We start from the raw sequence: 22183 nt of genomic DNA, 5'->3' as shown, positions 1-22183 counted from the left end.
TCTTGTTGGTGGTCCACAGGGATTCAGAGCTCAAGTCAGGCACAAAGGCCTTGTCTTTTGTCACCCAGGGTGCTTGCAAACAACCTAGCTCTTCATGCACTGAACACCCTCTCCCCATCTCTCCCCAACCCCAATTCTCTACTCATTTTAAGACATAAAGTGAATCTTGCCATTCTGCGCCAGATTTTCAGCACATTGAGCATAACATGCAGACTCCTTCCCTGACCTGATCATCTGGCACCTGCCTCCCTCCACCCCTCCTCTTCCACTTTCTCCCTCCTAGCTCATCTCGCCCCAGCCACACTGCCTTCCTGCTGTTCCTCAAACATGGAAAGCTCATTTTCTCACTTTCTATTGCCCTTGCTTATAGTGTTCTTTCTCCCCAAATCTTTTCCTGGCTTCTTTCTAATCGTGTATGCCTTGGGAGAAGTATCACCCTCTTTGGGAGAAGTAGCCCTGTTTCCCTCCGTTTCCCTCTTATTTTGCTTTATTTTTGGCTAGGTGACATTTGTTTATTGCCAAATTCCTGCACAGGAATGCAAGCTCCATGCAGGCAGAGACTTTGTCTTGTTCACCCCAGACTCTCAAGTGTGCCGAACAGTGTCTGGCACGTAGATGCTCAGTGAATATTCGTTGAGTGAACACAGGGGCAGGAGACCAAATGCTGGTGGATTGCACTGACTGGAGTTTGGTAGGTGAGCATTTCGGGCCTTTTTGTGTTCCATCATCCTTAACTGCAAAGGAAGTTTGCGGCTCACAGGTCTGTGGGGAGATCACAAAAATGGTGAGGGGATAGATGCATGTTTGTGGTTGTTATTGGTTGATCTGTGCTCCTGAGGCACCAGGAAAGGCCAGGCCCTCTCGGGTGATGCTACCTTTGATGTCTTCCCTCTGCAGAGACATGCCTTGCTCAGTGGGGGAAGAGGAGTGGACCACCGCCCCGGTTCCCCAGACCATCACGAAACTCTTCCAAAGTGGGAACTGGACGATGGAGAACCCCTCACCCGCCTGCCAGTGTAGCAGCGACAAAATCAAGAAGATGCTGCCTGTGTGTCCCCTGGGGGCAGGGGGGCTGCCTCCTCCACAAGTGAGTCAAGTCTCAGTGTGACTGAGCAGATGGCGGTGCGGGGTGGGCTGGGGCGCTTCCGTTAGGAAGAAGGAATGGATGACCAGTCATGCAGGGGGTTGTCTTTCAGTCTTGATCTTAATTCTGTGGGGACAACAAGCATGTGAGTTTTGAAGGGAAGAAGCTGGTCCATAAGTTTCTAACTTAGCTTAGCTTGTTTCTCTAGTTTGAAAAAAGTCAGCCTAGCTTACTTACCTGTTCGAGTTAAAACCAGAACCCAACGCTCGGGATCAGTGGGCTGTGGAAGACACACTCTGGCTTCTCCCGCTGAGGTAGTGTTGACAGAACATGTAGCATGACAGGCCTGGCTTCATCCCTGGTTCTGCCACAGATGAGCTGGTGACCTGGGACAGGCCCCTCAGTGCCTGGACCTGTTTCCCCACCTCTGAATTAGGGAGGCTGGCCCATGAAGCTTCTGTGGGTCTTAAAATTCTGACATTCTCCAAGACTGTGAGTGTGGGGAGCAGTCCTGAGCCTTTTTTCTGAGAACAATTTCAGGAAGAGGCTTGTTTGTGATCTCCCTCTGCTGCTGTATCAGTATCTAGGTTGCAGGGTGAGGACAAGCGATTTCAAATGGGTGTGAGAACTTAAAGGTATCCTGGTTACTTCTCCCTAAAATAACAGCTGATCTATCATCAGTATAACTCCAGTGAACAAGAGAATTCACTGGGCATAGAGTCAATGATACTGCTCCCCTAAATACCTTTGTGACTATACAGAATCATATTCTACTGTCTATTGTTTAGCAGTTCAGAATAATTTCCTGGGAACATGTTAGCTTGGCAGAAGGGAATGGCCAATGCTGAGGGCAGAATGGACTAGGCCTTGGTGTTTGGATGATGGCAACGCCTGGGGTCTGGTCATACTGTGGTCCATGTTTGAGGGACATGTGTCACTGTAGTCTTTGATTTTTTGTTTCTGTTCCAATTGTGGTCCATAAAGACACTTGTGCTTGGTTTTTCTGTGATGACAGAGGAAACAGAACACTGCAGACATCCTTCAGAACCTGACGGGAAGAAACATTTCGGATTATCTTGTGAAGACCTATGTGCAGATCATAGCCAAAAGGTCATTATTTACTAAACCTGGCCCTTCCTGGGTAGGGGAATTATAGGTCTAAAAATAGCAGGCTGAGTGTGTGGGGAAGGGGGGTTGAAGACATCAGATTTTGGCCTGATGTTGGCTTTTGGGAGTTTAGGATATTTTCCTAAGCTAGAAAAGGTAAGTATTATGAACTTTTAGTGTTAGCATCAATGTTAGGGCTGCCCAGCATAATCACAGTGCTGTGCATTAGAAAAGTTCTTGAGATGAAATGTACACTGTTGATTTTAGTTAAAAATACTGTATTCTATACTTCCAAGTTATGAAGCAACTAGATCTTAAAAATGTGCTTACCACAAAAACGAGAAAATAGTTACAGGACATGATGGAGGTATTAGCTAACAGCACCGTGGTAATCATATTGTAATACATAGTACGTCAGATCAAATTGTTATACACCTTAAATTTGCACCAGGTTATTTGTCAACAAAAAAAAAAACTGGATTCAAATTTGAATTCTACTTATTATCTGTTTTACCAGGAGCAATCAGTTGTCCTTAACTGTCCTCTTACTATTCCATGGTGCAGATGAAATGACATGATACATATAAAGGGCCTCTCCTGAATGGAATGCATGATAATTTTGGTAATATGTAGTGCTATGAAGTGAGCCCTGGGCCAACTCAATGGTCTGACTTGGCTGTGGAACCTTGAAAGAGCCATGAACGTTCCTGGGGCATCACTGCACAGCATTGAGTACTTGATGCCCAGGAAATGTTCATTCTGGTTTCCTTTTGGTTTGTTGAGCCTCTCTATTAGGTATTCTCAGTGACTTTAAATGACAGGGCTGGGGTGTGCTTGAATGATAATCACTGCGAGTTTCCAAGAATGAGGCATAACCTTTCCATGTCCTCCATAGTTAACATATTACCTTGAATTCAGTAAGTTTCAGGGTGCCTATCTGGCTCAGGTGGTATAGAGCATTCGACTCTTGATATCAAGGTCATGAGTTTGAACCCCACTTTGGGTGTAGAGCCTACTTAAAAAGAATTTAAAAACATCTTTTGGTTCAGTCACATCTTTGTAAGGTGGCTTTTGAATTGGTTTAACCCAAAGCATGATTTTCATATAAATAACATGGTTTTAAGATGGGGAGAAAAAGACACAGTGACTGGGGCATCCTTCCGTGGGTACCACCCCCCAACACCAGCCTGATCACCGGATTCTTTGTCTCTGTTTATTTCCTCAGGTAGATAGTAACTTCTTTTGTATCATCAGGAATAGGATCAATGTTTCTTCACACTGATTTTTGGTTTCTTTTTCTTTGGCTTCTGCAGTTTAAAGAACAAGATCTGGGTGAATGAGTTTAGGTAAGTTGATCTCTTCCTGTGCTTGCTTTTATATTTTGTGGACTCCAGTAGTTCAGAAGGATGACTTTGATCCAGGTATCCCAGATCCCAGGAGGCTGGGGTATGGGGATTACTTGGTGCTCAGCTGCTACTTCAGATGCCTTTGAAAGATTTGGCACTCTGATCCCCTGGAGGATATTCAGCAGTTTCTTAGAGGTCTCCAGGGATTTAACAGGGAGGCACAGTGTTGTGAGGAAATACCTTATGCTATTGACACATTCCCAAGGGGTACTAGGGACTCCAGGACAATTTTTCAGCCCTTTAGAATGAGACCAAGAAGATCTTGGATGAAATAAGAGGCATCAAAGTTACTTATCTTCACAGCGTTTGAACTCCTTTATCTATGTAGGTTTTGAAGGAACAGGTAGCACTAGGGAAGAAAGGAACAATGCTTGAAGCCAATTTGTACTTACTAGAAAATGAGATAGCTTATATGGCTGCCTCAAAACTTAGCTCCATCACTGCTTCCCACTTTTCCTCTTTGCTTTTTCCCCAAGGGCCAGCACCCACAGACCTCTGCACAGAGCAGATGCAAACTGGGACCCCTAAAGTAGTCTTCGTGCTAGAAAAGAGCCAAGGCCTGTCTATAAGCCCTCCTCCCCAGGCTACTCTGGTCAGTGTCCCTCCTCCAACTCGCCATCTGATTGTCTCGAAACCCAGAACCCTGCCCAGACACCCATGTGCAGGCCTGGGACATCAGGCTATGAGGCGAACGACCATTCTTAATGTCTCAGACATCTCACTCTGTGTATAATCACATGCAGGTCCTTCCCACTTGTGCGGTGACCATAAGAGTTAAGAGATTGCCAGAATTCATTAGAGGAGGCCAAGATGCAGCTTTCTCCAAGGCTAGCTTCAGTCCTTCTTTGAATAAGCAATTCATCTACGTGAAGCATGCACAAATTCACGGGGTGTCTGCTGCTCAACAATACTGTGTACCATGCTGTATTTTAATGCCAGGATGTTCTTGTAGGTATGGAGGGTTTTCCCTGGGTGCCAGTAATTCTCATTCACTTCCTTCAAGTCAAGAAGTTAATAATGCCATCAAGCAAGTGAAGAAACACTTGAAGCTGGCCAAGGTATGGTATCCATTCTAGGACATGTCAGAAAAATGGGCCTAGAGTTGCTGCTATGTGGGAGTAGTTGACAGGTACATCTAATCACCCAGCCACTTACTGTTTTTAAGATTTTTGAATACAAAGCTGTTGATGGGATTTACTGATCTTGTGCCAGCCAAGAGTAGGGTACACAGTGTATGTTTAATATCTGAAAACATAGATCAAAAAAAATTCAGAGATTTAAAAGCTCTCAGAATAACTTCAGTTCGCGAATTTAGCCAGTAGGCAAATAAACTGGGCTTAAAACATACTTTTCTAAAACAATCACTGGTTAAACAGGAAATGAATTATTTCCTTAAAGTTGGCAGTAGAACCTCTATAAAGCACCCACTTCATTTCTCAGTACTTCTGGTTTCCCATTTTTTTTTATTAAAAAATTTTTAAAAATATTTGTTTATTTTTGAGAGAAAGAGAGAACGTGAGTGGGGGAGGGGCCAAGAGAGAGGGAGACCCAGAATCCAAAGCAGGCTCCAGGCTCTGAGCTGTCAGCACAGAGCCCAACATAGGGCTCAAACTCATGACTGTGAGATTATGACCTGAGCTGAAGTCGACCGCTTAACTGACTGAGCCACCCAGGTTCCCTCCCCGCCACTCCAATTTTTTTTTAATGTTTAGTTTTGAGAGAGAGAGAGAGAGAGACAAGGCAGGGGAGGGGCAGAGAGAGAGAAGGAGACACAAAGTCTAAAGCAGGCTCCAGGCTGTCGAGCCCAGTGTGGGGCTCAAACCCACAGACCACGAGATTACGAGCCGAGGTTGGATACCTAACTGACTGAGCCACTCAGGCGCCCCTCTGGTTTCCCATTTTTAAAAGAGAATTGAGGGGTCAGATGACCTGCATTCCAGAATCATGGGCAGCCACAATAGTCCTAAAGTCGTATCGCCACTTTTGACGCACAGACCCTACATATCCAATACCTCAGCACACTGAATGTAGTTCTGGGTCTTAGGAGGACGCCAGGGGAACACTTGGGAGAATCCTCACCACTCAGTTAAGTGAGACATCTGCATCTTGGGACTTTGAGTCACCGGGCATCCCTGCAACTCCTTCAAGACTTGTGGTTTGGGGCAGCACGAATGCTTAAGATTTCTGGTCACTTGTTTCTTGGGCGCCAGTTATCCAGTGGCTTCAAATCTCACCTCAGTGAACAAAGCAGTAAAATATTGCTCCTCACATCGTTGTCCCGTTGCCCTTCCCTGTGAACCATCCCAGCTGACGCAAGTTTCTTTTGTTCACAGGACAGTTCTGCAGATCGATTTCTCAGCAGCTTGGGAAGATTCATGACAGGACTAGACACGAAAAATAACGTCAAGGTAAAGCCCTTTGTTCTAGTAGCTTCTTTATGAACGACTCATAATGTTGACAGGTGTGTTCATGACAGAAAAGAGCTACTAATTTTACCACAGAGACCATACAGTATAGCAATGAAGAGAATTTGCTTTGCCACCAGACATACCAACCAAGTGAACTATTGTGACCGTGACCAAGTTACCTAACTTATCTAAGCCTCAGTTTACTAATCTAAGAAAGGGAGATCATAATCATGGCTCTCTTAAAACTATGGTGAGGATTGAGTGAGTTAAAGGTATAGGGTCGTTGGCACGGCACCTGGCCATATGATCTGTGCTCCACATACCCTGGCTACTGTGATTACTTTGCCATGTTCTCAGACTATAATGTTTTATCTTGGTATATGACTGGAATTCCTAAAATTTACGCCCATGTTTTTTTGTATGTGCATCTACCTCTGGAAGAAGGATTTGGAAGCATTACTTTGTACCTGGTGTATTTTATTTTAGGTGTGGTTCAACAACAAGGGCTGGCATGCCATCAGCTCTTTCTTGAATGTCATGAACAATGCCATCCTCCGAGCCAACCTGCAGAAGGGAGAGAACCCCAGCCAGTATGGGATTACCGCTTTCAATCACCCTCTGAATCTCACTAAGCAGCAGCTCTCAGAAGTGGCTCTGTAAGTGTGACTGTGTCTGAATGGGTGGGGTAGGAGGATGAGAGGGTGTTGGTGGACTCCTGGAGTAGGGGAAGGAAGTGGGAAACTGGTTCTGGAGTATCAGCAGAGGTCACAGTTATATTATTGTATATCTGGATTATTAATTTAGGTTCTGGGTAGAAAATGATCATATGAATTGGCTGATAGGGATTAAACTGCAGAAGATAAAGGACCCTGATGTCTGAAGACCATTACATTTAGTGAATTTATGTAAACTAAAATTGTCAATAAAATCCTAAAATACTTTATCTCACCATTTACACATTGGTTAATAAAAAATCAGGGTGCCTGGGTGACTCGGTTAAGTGGCCGACTTCAGCTCAGGTCATGATCTCATGGTTTTTGGGTTCAAGCCCTGTGTGGGGCTCTGTGCTGACAGCTCAGAGCCTGGAGCCTGCTTCAGGCTCTGTGTCTCCCTCTCTCTCTCTCTGCCCCTCTCCTGGTCACTCTCTGTCTCTCAAAACGTGAATAAACATTAAAAAAATAAATTTAAAAAATGGTTTTATTAGTTTTGAAACCACTGTTTTCTAAACTTGGTGAAGCATACTTTTATCAGCTTGTCTTTTTAATTCCTCAGTCAAGTGTGTGTGTGTGTGTGTGTGTATGTGTGTGTGTGTGTGTGTATGTGTGAAGTTTAAAGCCAGTATGATATAGTTTAAAGGGCATAGCCTTTGGAATCATACAGATCTATGTTTGAATCTGGTTTCTAAATTTCTAGATGTATGGTGTTAAATGAGGCAATTCATGTAAATTGCCCAAGTCTAGCACTCAGCATTAGATTCTTCCCTGTGTATGGAGCATGGCACAGCTATTTCTGCTGAACTCATATAGAAAATGTATGTCACTAGGATCTTTATACCAACTTTATATATAATTAATATATATAAGAATAGTTTATATTATACCCTCTTTAATGAGCTTATAATTCTTAAAAAAAGAATCTGAGAATTTTTGTTACATATGCTGCATACTATTGTTTTCAAATTTATTTAAAGCCGGAAATTAACTTATTTGAATAGTTTCACACTAATATTTCTGCTTTATTTAGTTTTCAAGATATAGTAGTCCTATATGTGTGAAAATTTATAACTTAATGCTCTTAAGTGTCAAGAAAGGAAGACCAAAGTGGATGCCATTTGACCATTCTTAGACTTTTTAAAATAATTTCACTATGGTAATGGGTTCTTTTTTGCCTCACTGAAATCACTTTTGCATTTTAATCATCAGAATTTTTTTTTACTTGAAAATAATCAGCTTTAACCCTGAATGAAATACGTTTGGTGAACAGATATTTTTCCCTCAGATCTCAGACACTTGTGTGTTTGTGTGTGTGTGTGTGTGTGTGTGTGTGTGTGTGTGTGTGTGCACGTGTATCTCACTTGATTGGGTCCTCAGCTGCATCAATGGCCTCTCATAGCCTCACTGCCTTTTGTTTTCAGGATGACTACATCAGTGGATGTCCTTGTGTCCATCTGTGTCATCTTTGCAATGTCCTTCGTCCCGGCCAGCTTTGTGGTGTTCCTGATCCAAGAGCGGGTCAGCAAAGCAAAACACCTGCAGTTCATCAGTGGAGTGAAGCCTGTCATCTATTGGCTCTCCAATTTTGTGTGGGATATGGTAAGAACTCCAGTCTACTGCTGTTTTATAAATCATTAGGGCTGTGGGTTGGACGAAAGAGCCCCCCGCCCCGGCTTTTCTAAAAGTGTACTAGCTAGTCAAAGATGAATGAAAAAGGAAAAGGCAGAGGCAGTTGTATACTCTCATGACACTAAATATGGCATCAAATACAGAGCTGATCTCCCGCTGGAAAGAAAAATCTGTCCACGCTGCAATTAATACCACTGCCGCTAATTCCCTAACTGACCATTTTTCAAAGTAACATCAAGCTGGAAGACCCTTAGTCAAAACTTCAGTGCCTTTACCTTGTCTGGTAGGTTTTCACCACCAGAATCAGGGTGTTCTTTACCTTGGTAGGAAATCCGTCTTTCAGTTGAAAACTCTATACATTTTACCCAGAAGCTTATCCATCCATTTCAAATATATTTTTATGCCAGCTCTAATAGATTGCTTCTGTTCAGACCAATATAGAGGACTTAAAAGAATTCTGAACTTCTAATTTTTGTAAAGTGGAGTTGAAGTTTATCTCCCTTGACTTCCATTAATTGTAAGCCACACAGAACAAATTTAATTCTTCTCCCACCGCACAGTCCTTCAGGTATTTGAAAACAACTTTCATTTAACCCAGGTCTTCCCCATATAAGATGATCTATATGAGAACATACTTTGTAATCTCTAAAGCACTGTACAAACATGAGTAATGATAATGATGTTTGTTTTGATTATACCAAGCCTCTCAGACTTATCACTGTTCTGATATGTTGCCTTTCTATGGCCATGCCCCACGTTGTTAATGTTCCTTTTGAAAAGCCAAGCCAAAAACTAACCTTGTGTTCAGGCTGAGGTCTGAAGGGTTACATATCTAGAGAGAGTTGATCTTTATGCCATACTGTCATTACTTAGCCCATGGGTATTGCATGGGGAGGTAGCACTGTCTAGATGGCAACTTGGTAGTGAACTGTAATTTCCATTTCATATAATGATTGGTGAATGGGGTCTCTTTCACTCTATACTAATGCAATTGATTTTCTGAACCTAAACTTCATATTTATTCCTCTTACACTGCATCTTGTTTAGTATCCATTTGGTTTTGTTTTTGTCTTGATCCAGTGATTACTTCATTTGATAAACACATACTTAAGTGCTCACTATGTGTCTGACGGTGGCAGGCACAGGAGGTTCAGAGATGGAATATCAAGTCTGTGACCTCAGAGCTATCCCTTATCTTCCTGTGTATTATCTGTCCCTTCCTGCTTTAGAGACTCTGAAATTCACTAAAAGCATGTCTTCATCTAAGTTGTTGATAAACATACTGGGAAGAATGGGGCTGAGACAGAGCCCTGCAGTCTGAAGCTCAAATTCTTTTAACAGCCAACAAGCCCACTTCCCCTCCCTGCCTGTACTTTGGTCCGCCAGCTATGAATTCTCATAATTGTCCTGTAGTCAAGTCTTTATATCTGCATTTTAATGCTTGACACACTCTCAGGACAGCCTTGAAAATTATTCTCAGTGTGATGAAACAATTGTGACATTCATGTTATGAGGTAAGCGCTTATAAATAGATTACATGTGAGATTGAACTTGGGCAGACTATAATATAGCATTAACGATGAAGCACACAATCATCTTTGGGAAGAATAATGGAAGCTTATTTGCTGCTGTGAAATTGTAATTACTCTGACTGGGAATCCATTGTTCAGTATAAGTTTACTGAGCGTGACACCTTGGCTTAGCTGTTGGAAAGACAGAAAGGGCATGCAGTTTATAAAATCAGCCAAGGGTAAAATGCTTGTCAAAATGTATTGTCCGATATTTTGATTAATGCTTTATGTGGCTTCATTAATTCAAAGTTATTCTCCCAATATGTTTATCTGCCCTTTCTTGTCCTGTGATGGTGAAGACTTGAGATGTGTTGTGTCTCTGACTCAGGGGTGAACCTTATTTCCTTGCTTTTCACTTTTAGTGCAACTATGTGGTCCCTGCCACGCTGGTCATTATCATCTTCATCTGCTTCCAGCAGAAGTCTTACGTGTCCTCTACCAACCTGCCTGTGCTAGCCCTTCTACTTTTGCTGTATGGGTAAGGCACCTGTGGATGGGGGTAAGGCATATAGTGCCCAGTTTCTGAGGGAAGGCAGGGGACACGCAGTGGACATGTGTCTTTGTGCCTCACCAGGTGGTCGATCACACCTCTCATGTACCCAGCCTCCTTCGTGTTCAAGATCCCCAGCACAGCCTACGTGGTCCTCACCAGCGTGAACCTCTTCATTGGGATCAACGGCAGCGTGGCCACTTTTGTGCTGGAGCTATTCACCAACAATGTGAGTCTGCTGAAAGAGCAGCTCTTGTGGGGACGAGCATCTCTGCGAGCCAGAGGACAGCATGGAATAATGATCTAATGCTACTTGTCTGTGGTGTTGACCCCGCTGACCACTACATCCTTTTTCAGATTCTCTCCCCGCCGGGTTTGAATAGCATGTCTTTCTCCTCCTTTTTTTTATATTTCTTAGTTTGATCAAACCCTTGAGTTTCCTTTGACAGGTTCTTTTGTACTCCTTTCTGTTTAAGTGTTGCTCTTCCCACTATTTGGTCCTGTGCCATCTTTGCTTTCCACTTGAGATGTTATCTCTGTGTGATCCCATTCATTCCCGAGGCTTTGACCAACCCTCTCTCTGTGTCTTACATAGTTATCTCCCGGATCTATGCCTTTAGCCCTCATTGTTCCCTGGAACTCTAGTCTCACGTTTTCACTTGCCTAGCAGATGGCTCCAGTTAGATTATTTCTAGATGCCCCATACTTGACCTGTCCTAATCATCTTTTCTTTCAAAACCTAGTACTTCTCTTGCCATTCCAGTCCCACTGGATGGCATTCCTATCTACCCAATCACCCCAGCTGGCAGTATTATAGTCATCGTATATGCTTTTGCTTATGTCCCACATTGAACTGTTTACCTTGTCTGGTCTTCTGGTTCCAGATCTCTTTAAGGGCCCTGTCCATTCCTGTTGTTACTGTCTTTGTCCAAACACCTTAACTTATCATGCAAGGCCTTTAGAGGTGCACAGCTCTTCCTGGCCAAATCTCACCACACCCTTTCCCAAGGCTCTGTAGTTTTAGCTGAGTTCGTTGTTGGCTTTAGCCGTCCATACTCCTGTAGGCCTGACTTCTTTTATTACAGAGCCTGGTAGTATCTCACTAAGCCTTCAATACTCTGCTCAAATATGAAGCTTTCCTTACCTGCCAAGCGGGAGGCGCTCTCTTTCTCCTGTGCTCCCCAAACCCTCAGTTCATGCCTCCAGTACTACCAGTTATGTAGTAATTTCCTCAGAGTAGAGACTGTTTATTAACCTTGGCCTCCCCTGTGCCCTAACACAGGGCATCCAGCACATGGCAACTTAATTGTTGGCTATTTGGCCACTGGCTTGATGTGTACAAGAAGGATTTTTAAAATGCCTACAAAATCCTGAAACTGAAATATTACCCAGACATGAGCAATTTGCTTTTGAAATGCTAAGCCAGTATTTTATTACGGATTTGCCTCTGATTAAAAATAACTGTTTCCAAACTTTGTTCCTATTTCTATATATTCATAGCATTACTTCAGTTTTTTTTTACTTCAGATTTTCTAAAGAAATTTTATTGGGTTATGTATCATCAACTATGGGTTACTGTTGATTGGTGTCTGAATTCAAAGGTTCAGTTTGACCCCAGCGAATCCAAATTTTTCTAATCTCTCGTATTTTAGACCTTGATATATTTTTAGCCTAAACCACAAATGACATTCATTTGAAGAAATGACATTTCTTTTTTATTTTTTTAGAAACTAAATAACATCAATGATATCCTGAAGTCTGTATTCTTGATTTTCCCACATTTTTGCCTGGGACGGGGGCTCATCGACATGGTGAAAAATCAGGCAATGGCTGATGCCCTGGAAAGGTTTGGTGAGCGACAGCAGTGGCTAGAGGGTGCTTTCATGGAGATGACAGTTTTCATGGGCCTTGGGACTCTGGGCTTTGTTTTGGAAAGAGACTGGTGACTGGGCATAGGACTTCCCACCACTCAGAGGGTTCATGACAATGAAGCTGGATGTGGCGTGGATCTTTTGATGCAACATTTGTCTGTGCCTCTGATAGCCTTGAGAAAAGTGAGAGGGCAATTTTGGAGGTAAGGAGGTAAGGAAAATACTGGCTTCATCCTGGACCAAGTGCATAAAGCCACTGGTTGGGTTTGTTAGTCACTGGAAAAGGCAAACCACAGTTATAATTGGATACAGTCCAGAGAACCAGAAGGAAGGGTACAAACTTTGGCTCTGACTACTAGGAAAGTCGTGGGTCTGCAGAGTGGCCATCTATTACCTTTTAAAAAGTCTATAAAAAGGTAATTTATTGCAGCTTTTTCAATCTCTAGAGTCTTTAAAAATATTTCTCCTGTGGCCACATTACTGTTCTTCATCCACTGGCTCATATAGCTAGATGGGCCATGTTATTTAATGGACATAGAAGAGGGACTATTTTTTCTTTCTTTTCAATTAACAAGTGCACAGGAGATGTATAAGGAATGTAAGAAGTATTCCCATAAAGCCAGATGATTTAATTAGTTCAATAGGTTACATTATATGCTACTGAAAGGGGCATCTTTTTAAAGCACTCTCTAATCTTCAGTGAAACAGTTTGCTAAAATACCCTTAAAATTACCCTGGATTGTTTGCCTTTTTAAAAGGGATTTGTGGCATGTCTCATTAAAAAGGAAATATAAGATATGAAATTAGAGATCTAATACATGTTAGTTCTGAAATTCTGACTGATTACTGGGTCATAGTATATTTTCCCAAAATGCTACTCTAAATCAGACTTGAAAAGTAATCACTCCCTTACTTGTCATAGACAAGAACCATTGGTGTTTTTGGGAACGTAGACAAATTTGAGCCTGAATTTGAGGAAGGGCCATGGTGTTTGGTGCCTCCATTCTGACTGGATCTCTACATTGTGTCTTCAGGGGAGAATCGTTTTGTTTCACCACTGTCTTGGGACTTAGTGGGACGAAACCTCTTCGCCATGGCTGTGGAAGGGGTGGTATTCTTCCTCATCACTGTTCTGATCCAGTACAGATTCTTCATCAGGCCCAGGTGAGCTTTTTCTCAGAACTCATGGAGCACCTGGTTGAGGGTCACAGAGGAACATGGGGAAGCACTAGTCAGTGGTGGTTTCTTTGCATTGATCTCAAGACAATCCAACTGATTTTCCTAATGTGGGTATCCTCTAGCCCACAGCACTGCTGATCCTAAAAACTACAGAGAGTATATTTTATAGGACTTGCTTAGAAATTGGGTCTTTGTCTTGAAAGATACCTTGAAAGGTTGATTTTTTTTTTTTTTCTTAAAATTTTTCCCCCAAGACCTGTAAATGCAAGGCTTCCTCCGTTGAATGATGAGGATGAAGATGTGAAGCGGGAAAGACAGAGAATTCTTGATGGTGGAGGACAGAATGACATCTTGGAAATCAAGGAGCTGACAAAGGTGAGACAGTACAGGCTGTAACAACTTGTATTCAGTTGTTTTCAGCTTTATATGTTGGAAACGGTCATTTTTGCTGATTTGCTTAATAAAAAGAGCATGCTTCCCCAAATATGTACATCTATACCAAGTTTCTATCTAGTATTTAATTTTATTTAAAATACATTGAGGGGACTTCTTAATGAAAGAAATCCTACTGAGAATATTTTATAATATGAAGTCTTGTTCTCAAGTATATTTGTTTTTCACACTTACACTTTTGTGTTTGTTATTAAAACATACTAAAATTGTACATCCAGTCAAAGCTGAGGGAGGAAGAATAAATGGCTGATTTTGAGAGTCATAGTCTAAAAAGCTGGCATGTCTCCATATGTCTCAGGAGGAAGGTTTGTTTCAGCCCACGCTAGGTGCCAGAATCCCAACAGTTTACTTTTTTATAATATGTACAAACAATATTTGCAGTGCTTCAATGATATATTTTTACCCTGCACAGTTTAATTTTTTAAAAATCTATCAAGTAAATGAAAAATTATATTTTAATGACTAATATGTCTTTGGAGAAGGTTGATAGTAGGCACACCTGGGTGGCTCAGTCAGTTAAGTAGCCAACTGTTTATTTCCGCTTAGGTCATGATCTCAAAGGTTCTTGAGATCAAGCCCCATGTTAGGCTCTGCACTGAGAGCAAGCATGGAGCCTGCTTGAGATTCTCTCTGTCCCTCCCTCTCTCTGCCCCTCCCCCACTTGTGTGAGTGTGTGTGCGCACACGCATGTTCTTTCTCAAAATAAACATAAGGGGTGCCTGGGTGGCTCAGTTGGTTAAGTTTCCGACTTTGGCTCAGGTCATGATCTCAAGGTTCATGCGTTTGAGCCCCGCATAGGGCTTTCTGCTGACAGTGCAGAGCCTGCTTGGGATTCTCTCTCTTCCCCTCTCTCTCTGCCCCCCTCCCCCCAGAATAAATAAACATTAAAAAATAATAAAAACAAATAAACATAAAAAGGTTGATATGAAATTAAAAATAAAAAGAAGTTCACTTTTATTTTGAGCTTCAGAGTCCTTCAGAAGCCAGTTGCTACAGAGACAGACCAAGGCTCTTAGCATATCAAATGTGTGACTTAGTTTTACTGATGAGTCTTACTTCATGTGTATTTGGGTTATAATTCCCTCTTCCACGGTTGCTTGGGATAGCTGTGATTCACCATGGCTCATGAATGTGTGCACTTTGTCGGTTGCAGATCTACAGAAGAAAGAGGAAGCCCGCTGTTGACAGGATTTGCGTTGGCATTCCTCCTGGCGAGGTAAAGGCACTTTGTCTACACTTTTCTTGTCCTTATTAATTCAAACTGTCTACCCAATCAAATAACATCTAGAAGGGTTAAAAGTGAGTTTTAAAGGCTTCTCTATTCATGTGTATGTGGAGCAATCAGTCATTGAGAAGATGGGGATCCCATTTGTCAAAAGGCTTGGGATAATGTTAGGCAATTTTAGAAAAGAATGTACGTGGGGTGGCTGGGTGGCTCAGTTGGTTAAGCATCCAACTTCAGCTCAGGTCATGATCTCACGGTTAATGAGTTTAAGCCCTGCATGGGGCTTTGTGCTGACAGCTCAGAGCCTGGAGCTTGCTTTAGATTCTGTGTCTCCTTCTTTCTCTGACCCTCCCCTGCTCATGCTTTCGCTCTCTCCCTCTCTCTTGCTCAAGAATAAACATTAATTTTTTTTTTAATTTAAAAAGAAAGCATGCACGTCTCAAATGTGACTTTGTGATCGATTCAAGATGATGATGAAATTGGAATAGATTTTTTTTTAAGTAGGTTTTTTCCTTTATTGTTCATGTTTGTGTTCTTTTCTGCCCTTGAGGCAGATTAGATAGTGAAATGTGACTGGTTGGTTTTCATTACTTTTCTTTTACACATGAGCTTTGGCCTCAACCTCATGATTCAAATAATATTTACAAATATGCTCAATGTGTCTCATTACAAATTATATTTAAATATCTATATACGTTCTTAAAACCAGAAAAAATTTGACTCTTCATCAATATTTAAGAATAATGTTTTAGAATCATGTTATCTAAAAACCCAGTTGAGGTGACTATTTTATAAGGGTCATTTATATTCAGATTTTTAGTATTTTGCTTATATGGCTTACCCAATATGTTTCAGTGCTTTGGACTTCTGGGAGTTAATGGGGCTGGGAAATCATCAACTTTCAAGATGTTAACTGGAGATACCACGGTTACCAGAGGAGATGCTTTCCTTAACAAAAATAGGTAAGAAATGACATAGAGTGTATTTTGCCACAAAAACTTTTTTTACTTTATTTAAATAAATATATTTTGATTTTTGGGGATTATAACAGTACTATGTAGTTTATAAAAATGTTGAAATACAGTGAAGTATAAAGAAAAAGATAAAAATCATCAATAATCCCACTACCTAGAGATAACCACTATTTACATTTTTTTTCTAGTCCCCATCTGTTTTTTTTTTAAACAGCTTTATTCAGGTATAATTTATATACCATGTAGTTTGCTTTTCCTAAGAGTACAATTAAATGATTTCTAGTCAGTTTGCAAGGTTGTGCACAGATCACCACAATCTAGTTTTAGAACATTCCCATCAGCCCAAATCTATGTTATATACACATATAAGTGTATTATAAAATTGACATGATACTGTATCTAGGTTTTTTAAAATTAGTTCACTGTTGGGGCGCCTGGGTGGCTCAGTCGGTTAAGCGTCCGACTTCAGCTCAGGTCATGATCTCGCGGTCCGTGAGTTCGAGCCCCGCGTCGGGCTCTGGGCTGATTGCTCAGAGCCTGGAGCCTGCTTCCGATTCTGTGTCTCCCTCTGTCTCTGCCCCTCCCCCATTCATGCTCTGTCTCTCTCTGTCTCAAAAAGAAATAAAACATTAAAAAAAATTTTTTTTAATTAGTTTACTGTTAATGAGGGTAGTATGAATATTTCCCAATGGGTTACATATTCTACGATGTAGACTTTACATTATTACATAAAATGCTTCTCTGTACGTTTACCTGTAGTTTATTTAATCAATTCCTTATTGCTGGACACTTGGTTTCTGTTTTTCACTATGTAAATATGTCCTTGTAGTCCTCTTGCAATTCCTCAGGCAAAATTCCTACTAGGTGAAAGGGTGTGTACTTGCTAAATTGTCCTCCCTAAAGAGTGTATCAATTATTGAGGCCACATTAAGCCATTCTCTCAGAATGCACAGGTGACTAAGTGATCTTTAAGGGGTACATCTCCACTTCAGAGACCAATTAGGCAATGTTACCCTGAATATTCTAAATATGTGGGGCTCCTCTGGGCTTTTTATATGGAGAGATGCGTTTGAACTTTCCTGACTATGATCCAAAGTAGCAAATACAGTTACCTCTCAACCTAATAAATACACAAAAACACATAAATAGGCATATCTTTTAAAAAAAACTGATCATGACCCACTAAATTTATTTTGTAGCCCACTAATGGGTGATGACTCACAATTTGGAAATAATGGATAGGGGGCTACTAGCCCATAAAATTGAAAGGAGCAAGGGACTTAATGTACTCATGGGTCCCCTCTTCTGTCTCATTAACATTTTTAGTAGCAGAGTAAAGGAGGTTTAAGAGAAGAGAAATTCTGAAATAGCAGGCCTAAGGCTGCACACCTGCTTCCCCAGGCTTGTTCCTAGTACCAGACTCCTTGGACATAAAGCAATGGCAGCAATAAGTGGCCCAAATTAAGGTTTGTCACAGTGACTGGTTGTAAGAACTGGCTTAGGCAGTGCTGCTGTGAGGGCCAGGCCTCATGTCTGTGGACACCTCAGTCATAATTCTGGAAAAAGCTGGCCCTGGGAGTATTAAACAGATCTGCAAAGAGAAATGAATACTGCTGAAAGACCAAAGGCAGACACTATCCAGACGTGGCTGATGTGCGGCTATCAGACTGGATGGGGCCTGAGCTTCTCCCACATCAGGGATTCTTAACCTGAGCTTGGCTTCATGGGGCCCAAAAGCTGCTTCCACCAATAAATGTAAAGTTATGTCTATAGGTACATATTTTTTTTGTCACCAGATTTTCAGAGAGCCTGTGATAAAACAACAACAACAACAACAACAAAAGACCCCAAAAACAAAACCCTTAAAAACTAGAAGAGTGCCTTTCTGGGTAAATAGTGGAACCAGGGGGCCTGGACCATATTGTGGCCGAGTCAATGTATGAACAGCAGAAAGCAGAAGGGGGGAGGTCACACCCAGAGTTGCTGGGCCTCCTCTGGGTCTGAATGGCCATGAAGGAGACTTTGGAGTAACAAAGTACTTCATACATATGACTGGGACACAGAAGTCAGTCTGGGGTCGAGACTTAGTGCTGAGGTCCTGGGATCGTGTGAGTGAGGTTGTTGGTAAAGATAGCACTGCATTTGGAATGGACGTGGGGATCTTGAAATGGGACTGAACTTGCAGATTGAGGTGTTGGGAGAGCCAGGTGCAAGTGGGCAGGACAGAGGCAGGAACCCTGATTGCCAGTGGGGGCTGGCATCCTTGGGGCGGAAAGATTGTTCCTCGAAGCTAGTGTGCTCTCTGGTTATTTTTGTCATGTACGAGCATACTTTATAGGAACATTAGGCAAGATTATCTAATCAGAATATCTCTAGATGCTTAAAACCTGACCAGTTTTTTTCTTTGCAGTATCTTATCAAACATCCACGAAGTGCATCAGAACATGGGCTATTGCCCTCAGTTTGATGCCATCACGGAGTTACTGACTGGAAGAGAGCACGTGGAGTTCTTTGCCCTCTTGAGAGGAGTCCCAGAGAAAGAAGTTGGGAAGGTACCATGAACGCCAGAAAGCCAGCCTGTCCTCTTTGGCATGCTGACAGTAGACCTTACAGCTTTGACTTTCACAAATAACCATTGGCTTTAGGCTCTTCTTACTCATGGATGCAGCAATGTGAAATGCTGGCTCTTGACCCCTACTTGCAGGGTGGGAATCCATGGTGATGGTGGGGCAAGAGTGAGTGGCAGACACATGCTGGAGGGCAGAGAGGAAGTGCTGTTCCCACCCACACAGATCCCTTCCTGCTTTTGGGCTCCTTGGCACTTGCTAGGTCATGATCACAGAATCTACTCAGTGAAAAGAATTTTCCTAGTCTTTACTCAGTAAAGAAACATGACATATATAAGTATAAGAAAGCATGATAAAATTAACAAAGCAGACAAAAGTCAAAGTGCTTTTCATTACTCTAGGTTGGTGAATGGGCAATTCGAAAACTGGGCCTGGTGAAGTATGGAGAAAAATATGCTGGTAACTATAGTGGAGGCAACAAACGGAAGCTCTCAACAGCCATGGCTTTGATTGGCGGGCCTCCTGTAGTGTTTCTGGTGAGTAGGGCTGTGAATGGAAAACTATTTTGGCCTGAATGGAGAACATCACTTTTTCTAAAGTCCTGTATATCCAGGGATATTGCCTGACTGGCGTGGCTAATGGCAAGCCATTCTTCTTCCAACCAGGAACAGCAGAGAAGCCTTAGAAAACCAGAGGGAAGTTTTTTTGATACACACTGGGGTGGTTTTGCTATGCCCTCACATGCTCCAAAAGAGAGATGCTCCAGAGACCTTATTTCTCTGCTGTGGAGAACCCCGACAGGTGTGACTGAGTCTTGGATATGTGATCTGACCTTTCTCCGGAACATTCTTATCATCTATGTGTTCATCCCCTATAGATGGAAATTATGGTTTCAAGATCCCCAAGGTGGCATCTGGGTCATAGTCCTTACATACAGATAGATGAAAACAGAAGATTAGACTGGACAGGGGCCCATGGCCCTTTTTCTTCTGCATTGAAGTTATTACAGGAAGAAGCCTTGGGTTAAGGCTTTAATGTTATCCAGACTATTTGGATCTGTAGTCTGTTTCTCTAAGACTAGCAAATATAACAGGCTAAGCTGGAGTGAGTTAGAATAAAAAAAGAAGTAAAGTAATTTTACCCAAACCTAATACAGACTTGAATAGAAATTTCAGACAAAAAAGAAGTTTAGTGTATACTTGTCAGTCATGAAAAGATGATTGAAACTAAATAGGTTTTTTCCTTTCCCTTTCTACTCATTTGGAGAAATTTAATTTTATTAAAAAATTCAATGACACATTTATAAGAATGAACTGGTTACAAAAAGTATGCAGTTTATTCTGGTATATAAGGTCTGGTTCTTTGGTCCATCAAGAAATAGCCTAAATTTTAACTTCCCATTCATCTTATTTCAAAGATGCTTCTGCACTTAAATCTACCTTTGATGTGTTTTCCACAAATAATAGGACTTATTTTATTCTCATCACAGGATGAACCTACCACAGGCATGGATCCCAAAGCCCGGAGATTCCTATGGAATTGTGCCTTAAGTATTGTCAAGGAAGGGAGATCAGTAGTGCTTACATCTCATAGGTCAGTAGTGAAGACTTGGCTTGGCATCTGTGTTGTGTAATTTAAAAATTTTCTAAATAGTGGATTTGATCATTGTATAAAAATTAGAAAATACAGAAAGGCAAAGAGAAAAACAGTGAAAATTACCTGAAATTGCCTCACTAGGAGATAACTATCATTAGGCTACATATCTTTGCAGTTTTCTTTTGCAAATTTCTACACACGTGTGTGTGTGTGTGTGTGTGTGTGTGTGTGTGTGTGTGTGTGTGTGTGTGTGTTTACAAGCAAAAATGCAAGCTTGGGGTTCTTAGATACCAGATAGATACTGTTCTTTTTCACTTAATATTTTGTAAACATTATTTCAAGTCAGTACATTTAGATGTGTCATCCTTTCTCATAGCTATGAGTTGACAGTATTCCAATAAGATATGCCCTAAAAAAAATTTATTTAACTATTCCTCTTTTTGTAGACATTTGGACTGTTTGCATTTTTTTTTTTTTTTTTTTACAAGGGTAAACAGTGCGGCAGTAAACTGTGTTATTGCTACATCTTCATGTATTTGGAACAGGATGCAATTATGCCCTAGGACTCTGGGAATCTATTTCTTTCAAATTCCTGAGGTCCTATGATGTCCTGATGGTTAGAGGAGCATCTTTCTCAAACAAAAATCTCTGTGTTCCCACAGTATGGAAGAATGTGAAGCGCTGTGCACTAGGATGGCAATTATGGTGAATGGGAGGTTCCGGTGTCTTGGCAGTGTCCAGCATCTGAAAAATAGGTAACAAAGACCATTTCCCTGGGATGATACCTACTGAGAAAGCTTGCATTCTTTTTGTGAGCATATACATGGTGGCTCTAAAATAAAGGGAAATAAATGGAACAAAATGGTTTAGTGGAAAAAATGAGGGCTTTGAGGTCCAACAGCGCTGCATTCAAATTCTGTCTTTACCTTTCACTGGTGTGTGCTCTTGCACAAATTCCTTCACCTTCCTGAGAACCTGTATCCTAGGAATATCTACCTTCTGGCCTTGCAAAGCACATGAAATGGGAAATTTTACACATGTCGGGATGGTTAGAGCATAGGCTTTGGAGTCCAACACAAATGAGTCCACATCCTGGGCCCTAGCACTTAGGGGCTCTGTACCAGGGGAAAGTGACTAACCCCCTGGGCTTCAGTTTCTCTGTAGCATCTGCCAGATTTCATATGTCCAGGTGAGGATTCAATGAAATCATGTGTCCAAGGCACTCAGCATGGCACCAGAATAGGTAGTCAATAAATGGTAACTAGTTCCTTCTCTCAGGTACTTATTTCTGGGTCTGTTGTGGATCTTCCTTTCTCATGGCACCAGGTGGGCAGGGTTAAATGTTCTTATGAGAGGTTTCCTGAGGATCTTCCATTTGGTTGTTGTTTGTTTTTTTTTTTTTTTTTTTTTTTTTTTTTTCTGCTTTCAGGTTTGGAGATGGTTATACAATAGTTGTACGAATAGCAGGGTCCAACCCTGATCTGAAGCCTGTCCAGGAGTTCTTTGGACTTGCCTTTCCAGGAAGTGTTCTCAAAGAGAAGCACCGGAACATGCTCCAGTACCAGCTTCCGTCCTCATTATCTTCCCTGGCTAGGATATTCAGCATCCTTTCCCAGAGCAAAAAGCGACTCCACATAGAAGACTACTCTGTTTCTCAGACAACACTTGACCAAGTAAGCTTTGAATGTCAAAAATAGACTGACTTTTGAGGGTAAGGGTTCCCAGTCCCTGTCCCCCACTCCCATTATGGGTCCTAGAGCAGCTTTGACCATCTGAGCTTGAATTTCTGATCTACTAGCTATGCTATTTATAACTGCTCTGAATGTGAAAAGGGAGATGATTCTACTTTAGAGGGTTATTGTGAGCATAGTAAGAATAATCATAATAACTACCATTTTTTGAGTCCCTAC

The 22183-nt window shown here is 41.7% G+C and overlaps 2 protein-coding genes and 1 long non-coding RNA gene across 8 annotated transcripts in view; 1 reads left to right on the top strand and 2 right to left on the bottom strand.

Moving 5' to 3' along the window:
* ABCA1 (ATP binding cassette subfamily A member 1) overlaps positions 1–22183 on the top strand; it is a 133292-nt gene that overhangs the window by 107090 nt on the left and 4019 nt on the right. For all 5 annotated transcript variants that reach the window (XM_045468369.1, XM_045468365.1, XM_045468367.1 and 2 more), the window contains 19 exons: positions 898–1087; positions 2100–2194; positions 3505–3537; positions 4550–4655; positions 5931–6005; positions 6492–6661; positions 8140–8317; positions 10281–10396; positions 10493–10637; positions 12136–12259; positions 13314–13443; positions 13713–13833; positions 15065–15127; positions 15992–16098; positions 18521–18662; positions 19079–19213; positions 20167–20270; positions 20936–21028; positions 21703–21946. In XM_045468369.1, the coding sequence (XP_045324325.1) occupies positions 898–1087; positions 2100–2194; positions 3505–3537; positions 4550–4655; positions 5931–6005; positions 6492–6661; positions 8140–8317; positions 10281–10396; positions 10493–10637; positions 12136–12259; positions 13314–13443; positions 13713–13833; positions 15065–15127; positions 15992–16098; positions 18521–18662; positions 19079–19213; positions 20167–20270; positions 20936–21028; positions 21703–21946 (2371 nt within the window). The remainder of the gene's footprint in view (positions 1–897; positions 1088–2099; positions 2195–3504; positions 3538–4549; positions 4656–5930; positions 6006–6491; positions 6662–8139; positions 8318–10280; positions 10397–10492; positions 10638–12135; positions 12260–13313; positions 13444–13712; positions 13834–15064; positions 15128–15991; positions 16099–18520; positions 18663–19078; positions 19214–20166; positions 20271–20935; positions 21029–21702; positions 21947–22183) is intronic.
* Positions 499–1536, bottom strand: LOC123592949. Its single transcript, XR_006710019.1, has 2 exons — positions 1322–1536; positions 499–1210 (listed from the first exon to the last, which is right to left on the bottom strand). It is a non-coding gene; the product is annotated as an uncharacterized LOC123592949 (long non-coding RNA).
* LOC123592946 (protein NipSnap homolog 3A-like) overlaps positions 13334–22183 on the bottom strand; it is a 28893-nt gene continuing 20043 nt past the window's right edge. Inside the window, exons 7-8 of one of the 2 annotated variants that reach the window (XR_006710017.1) lie at positions 15978–16084; positions 13334–13473 (exon numbers count right to left, since the gene is read on the bottom strand). The gene's annotated coding sequence lies outside the window, so the exon portion shown is untranslated. The remainder of the gene's footprint in view (positions 13474–15977; positions 16085–22183) is intronic. The other variant, XR_006710018.1, reaches the window with a different exon arrangement.

This window comes from Leopardus geoffroyi, chromosome D4 (genome assembly GCF_018350155.1).
Source record: "Leopardus geoffroyi isolate Oge1 chromosome D4, O.geoffroyi_Oge1_pat1.0, whole genome shotgun sequence".
Taxonomy (NCBI): Eukaryota; Metazoa; Chordata; class Mammalia; order Carnivora; family Felidae; genus Leopardus; species Leopardus geoffroyi.
This window is presented reverse-complemented; position numbering and strand designations above follow the sequence as displayed.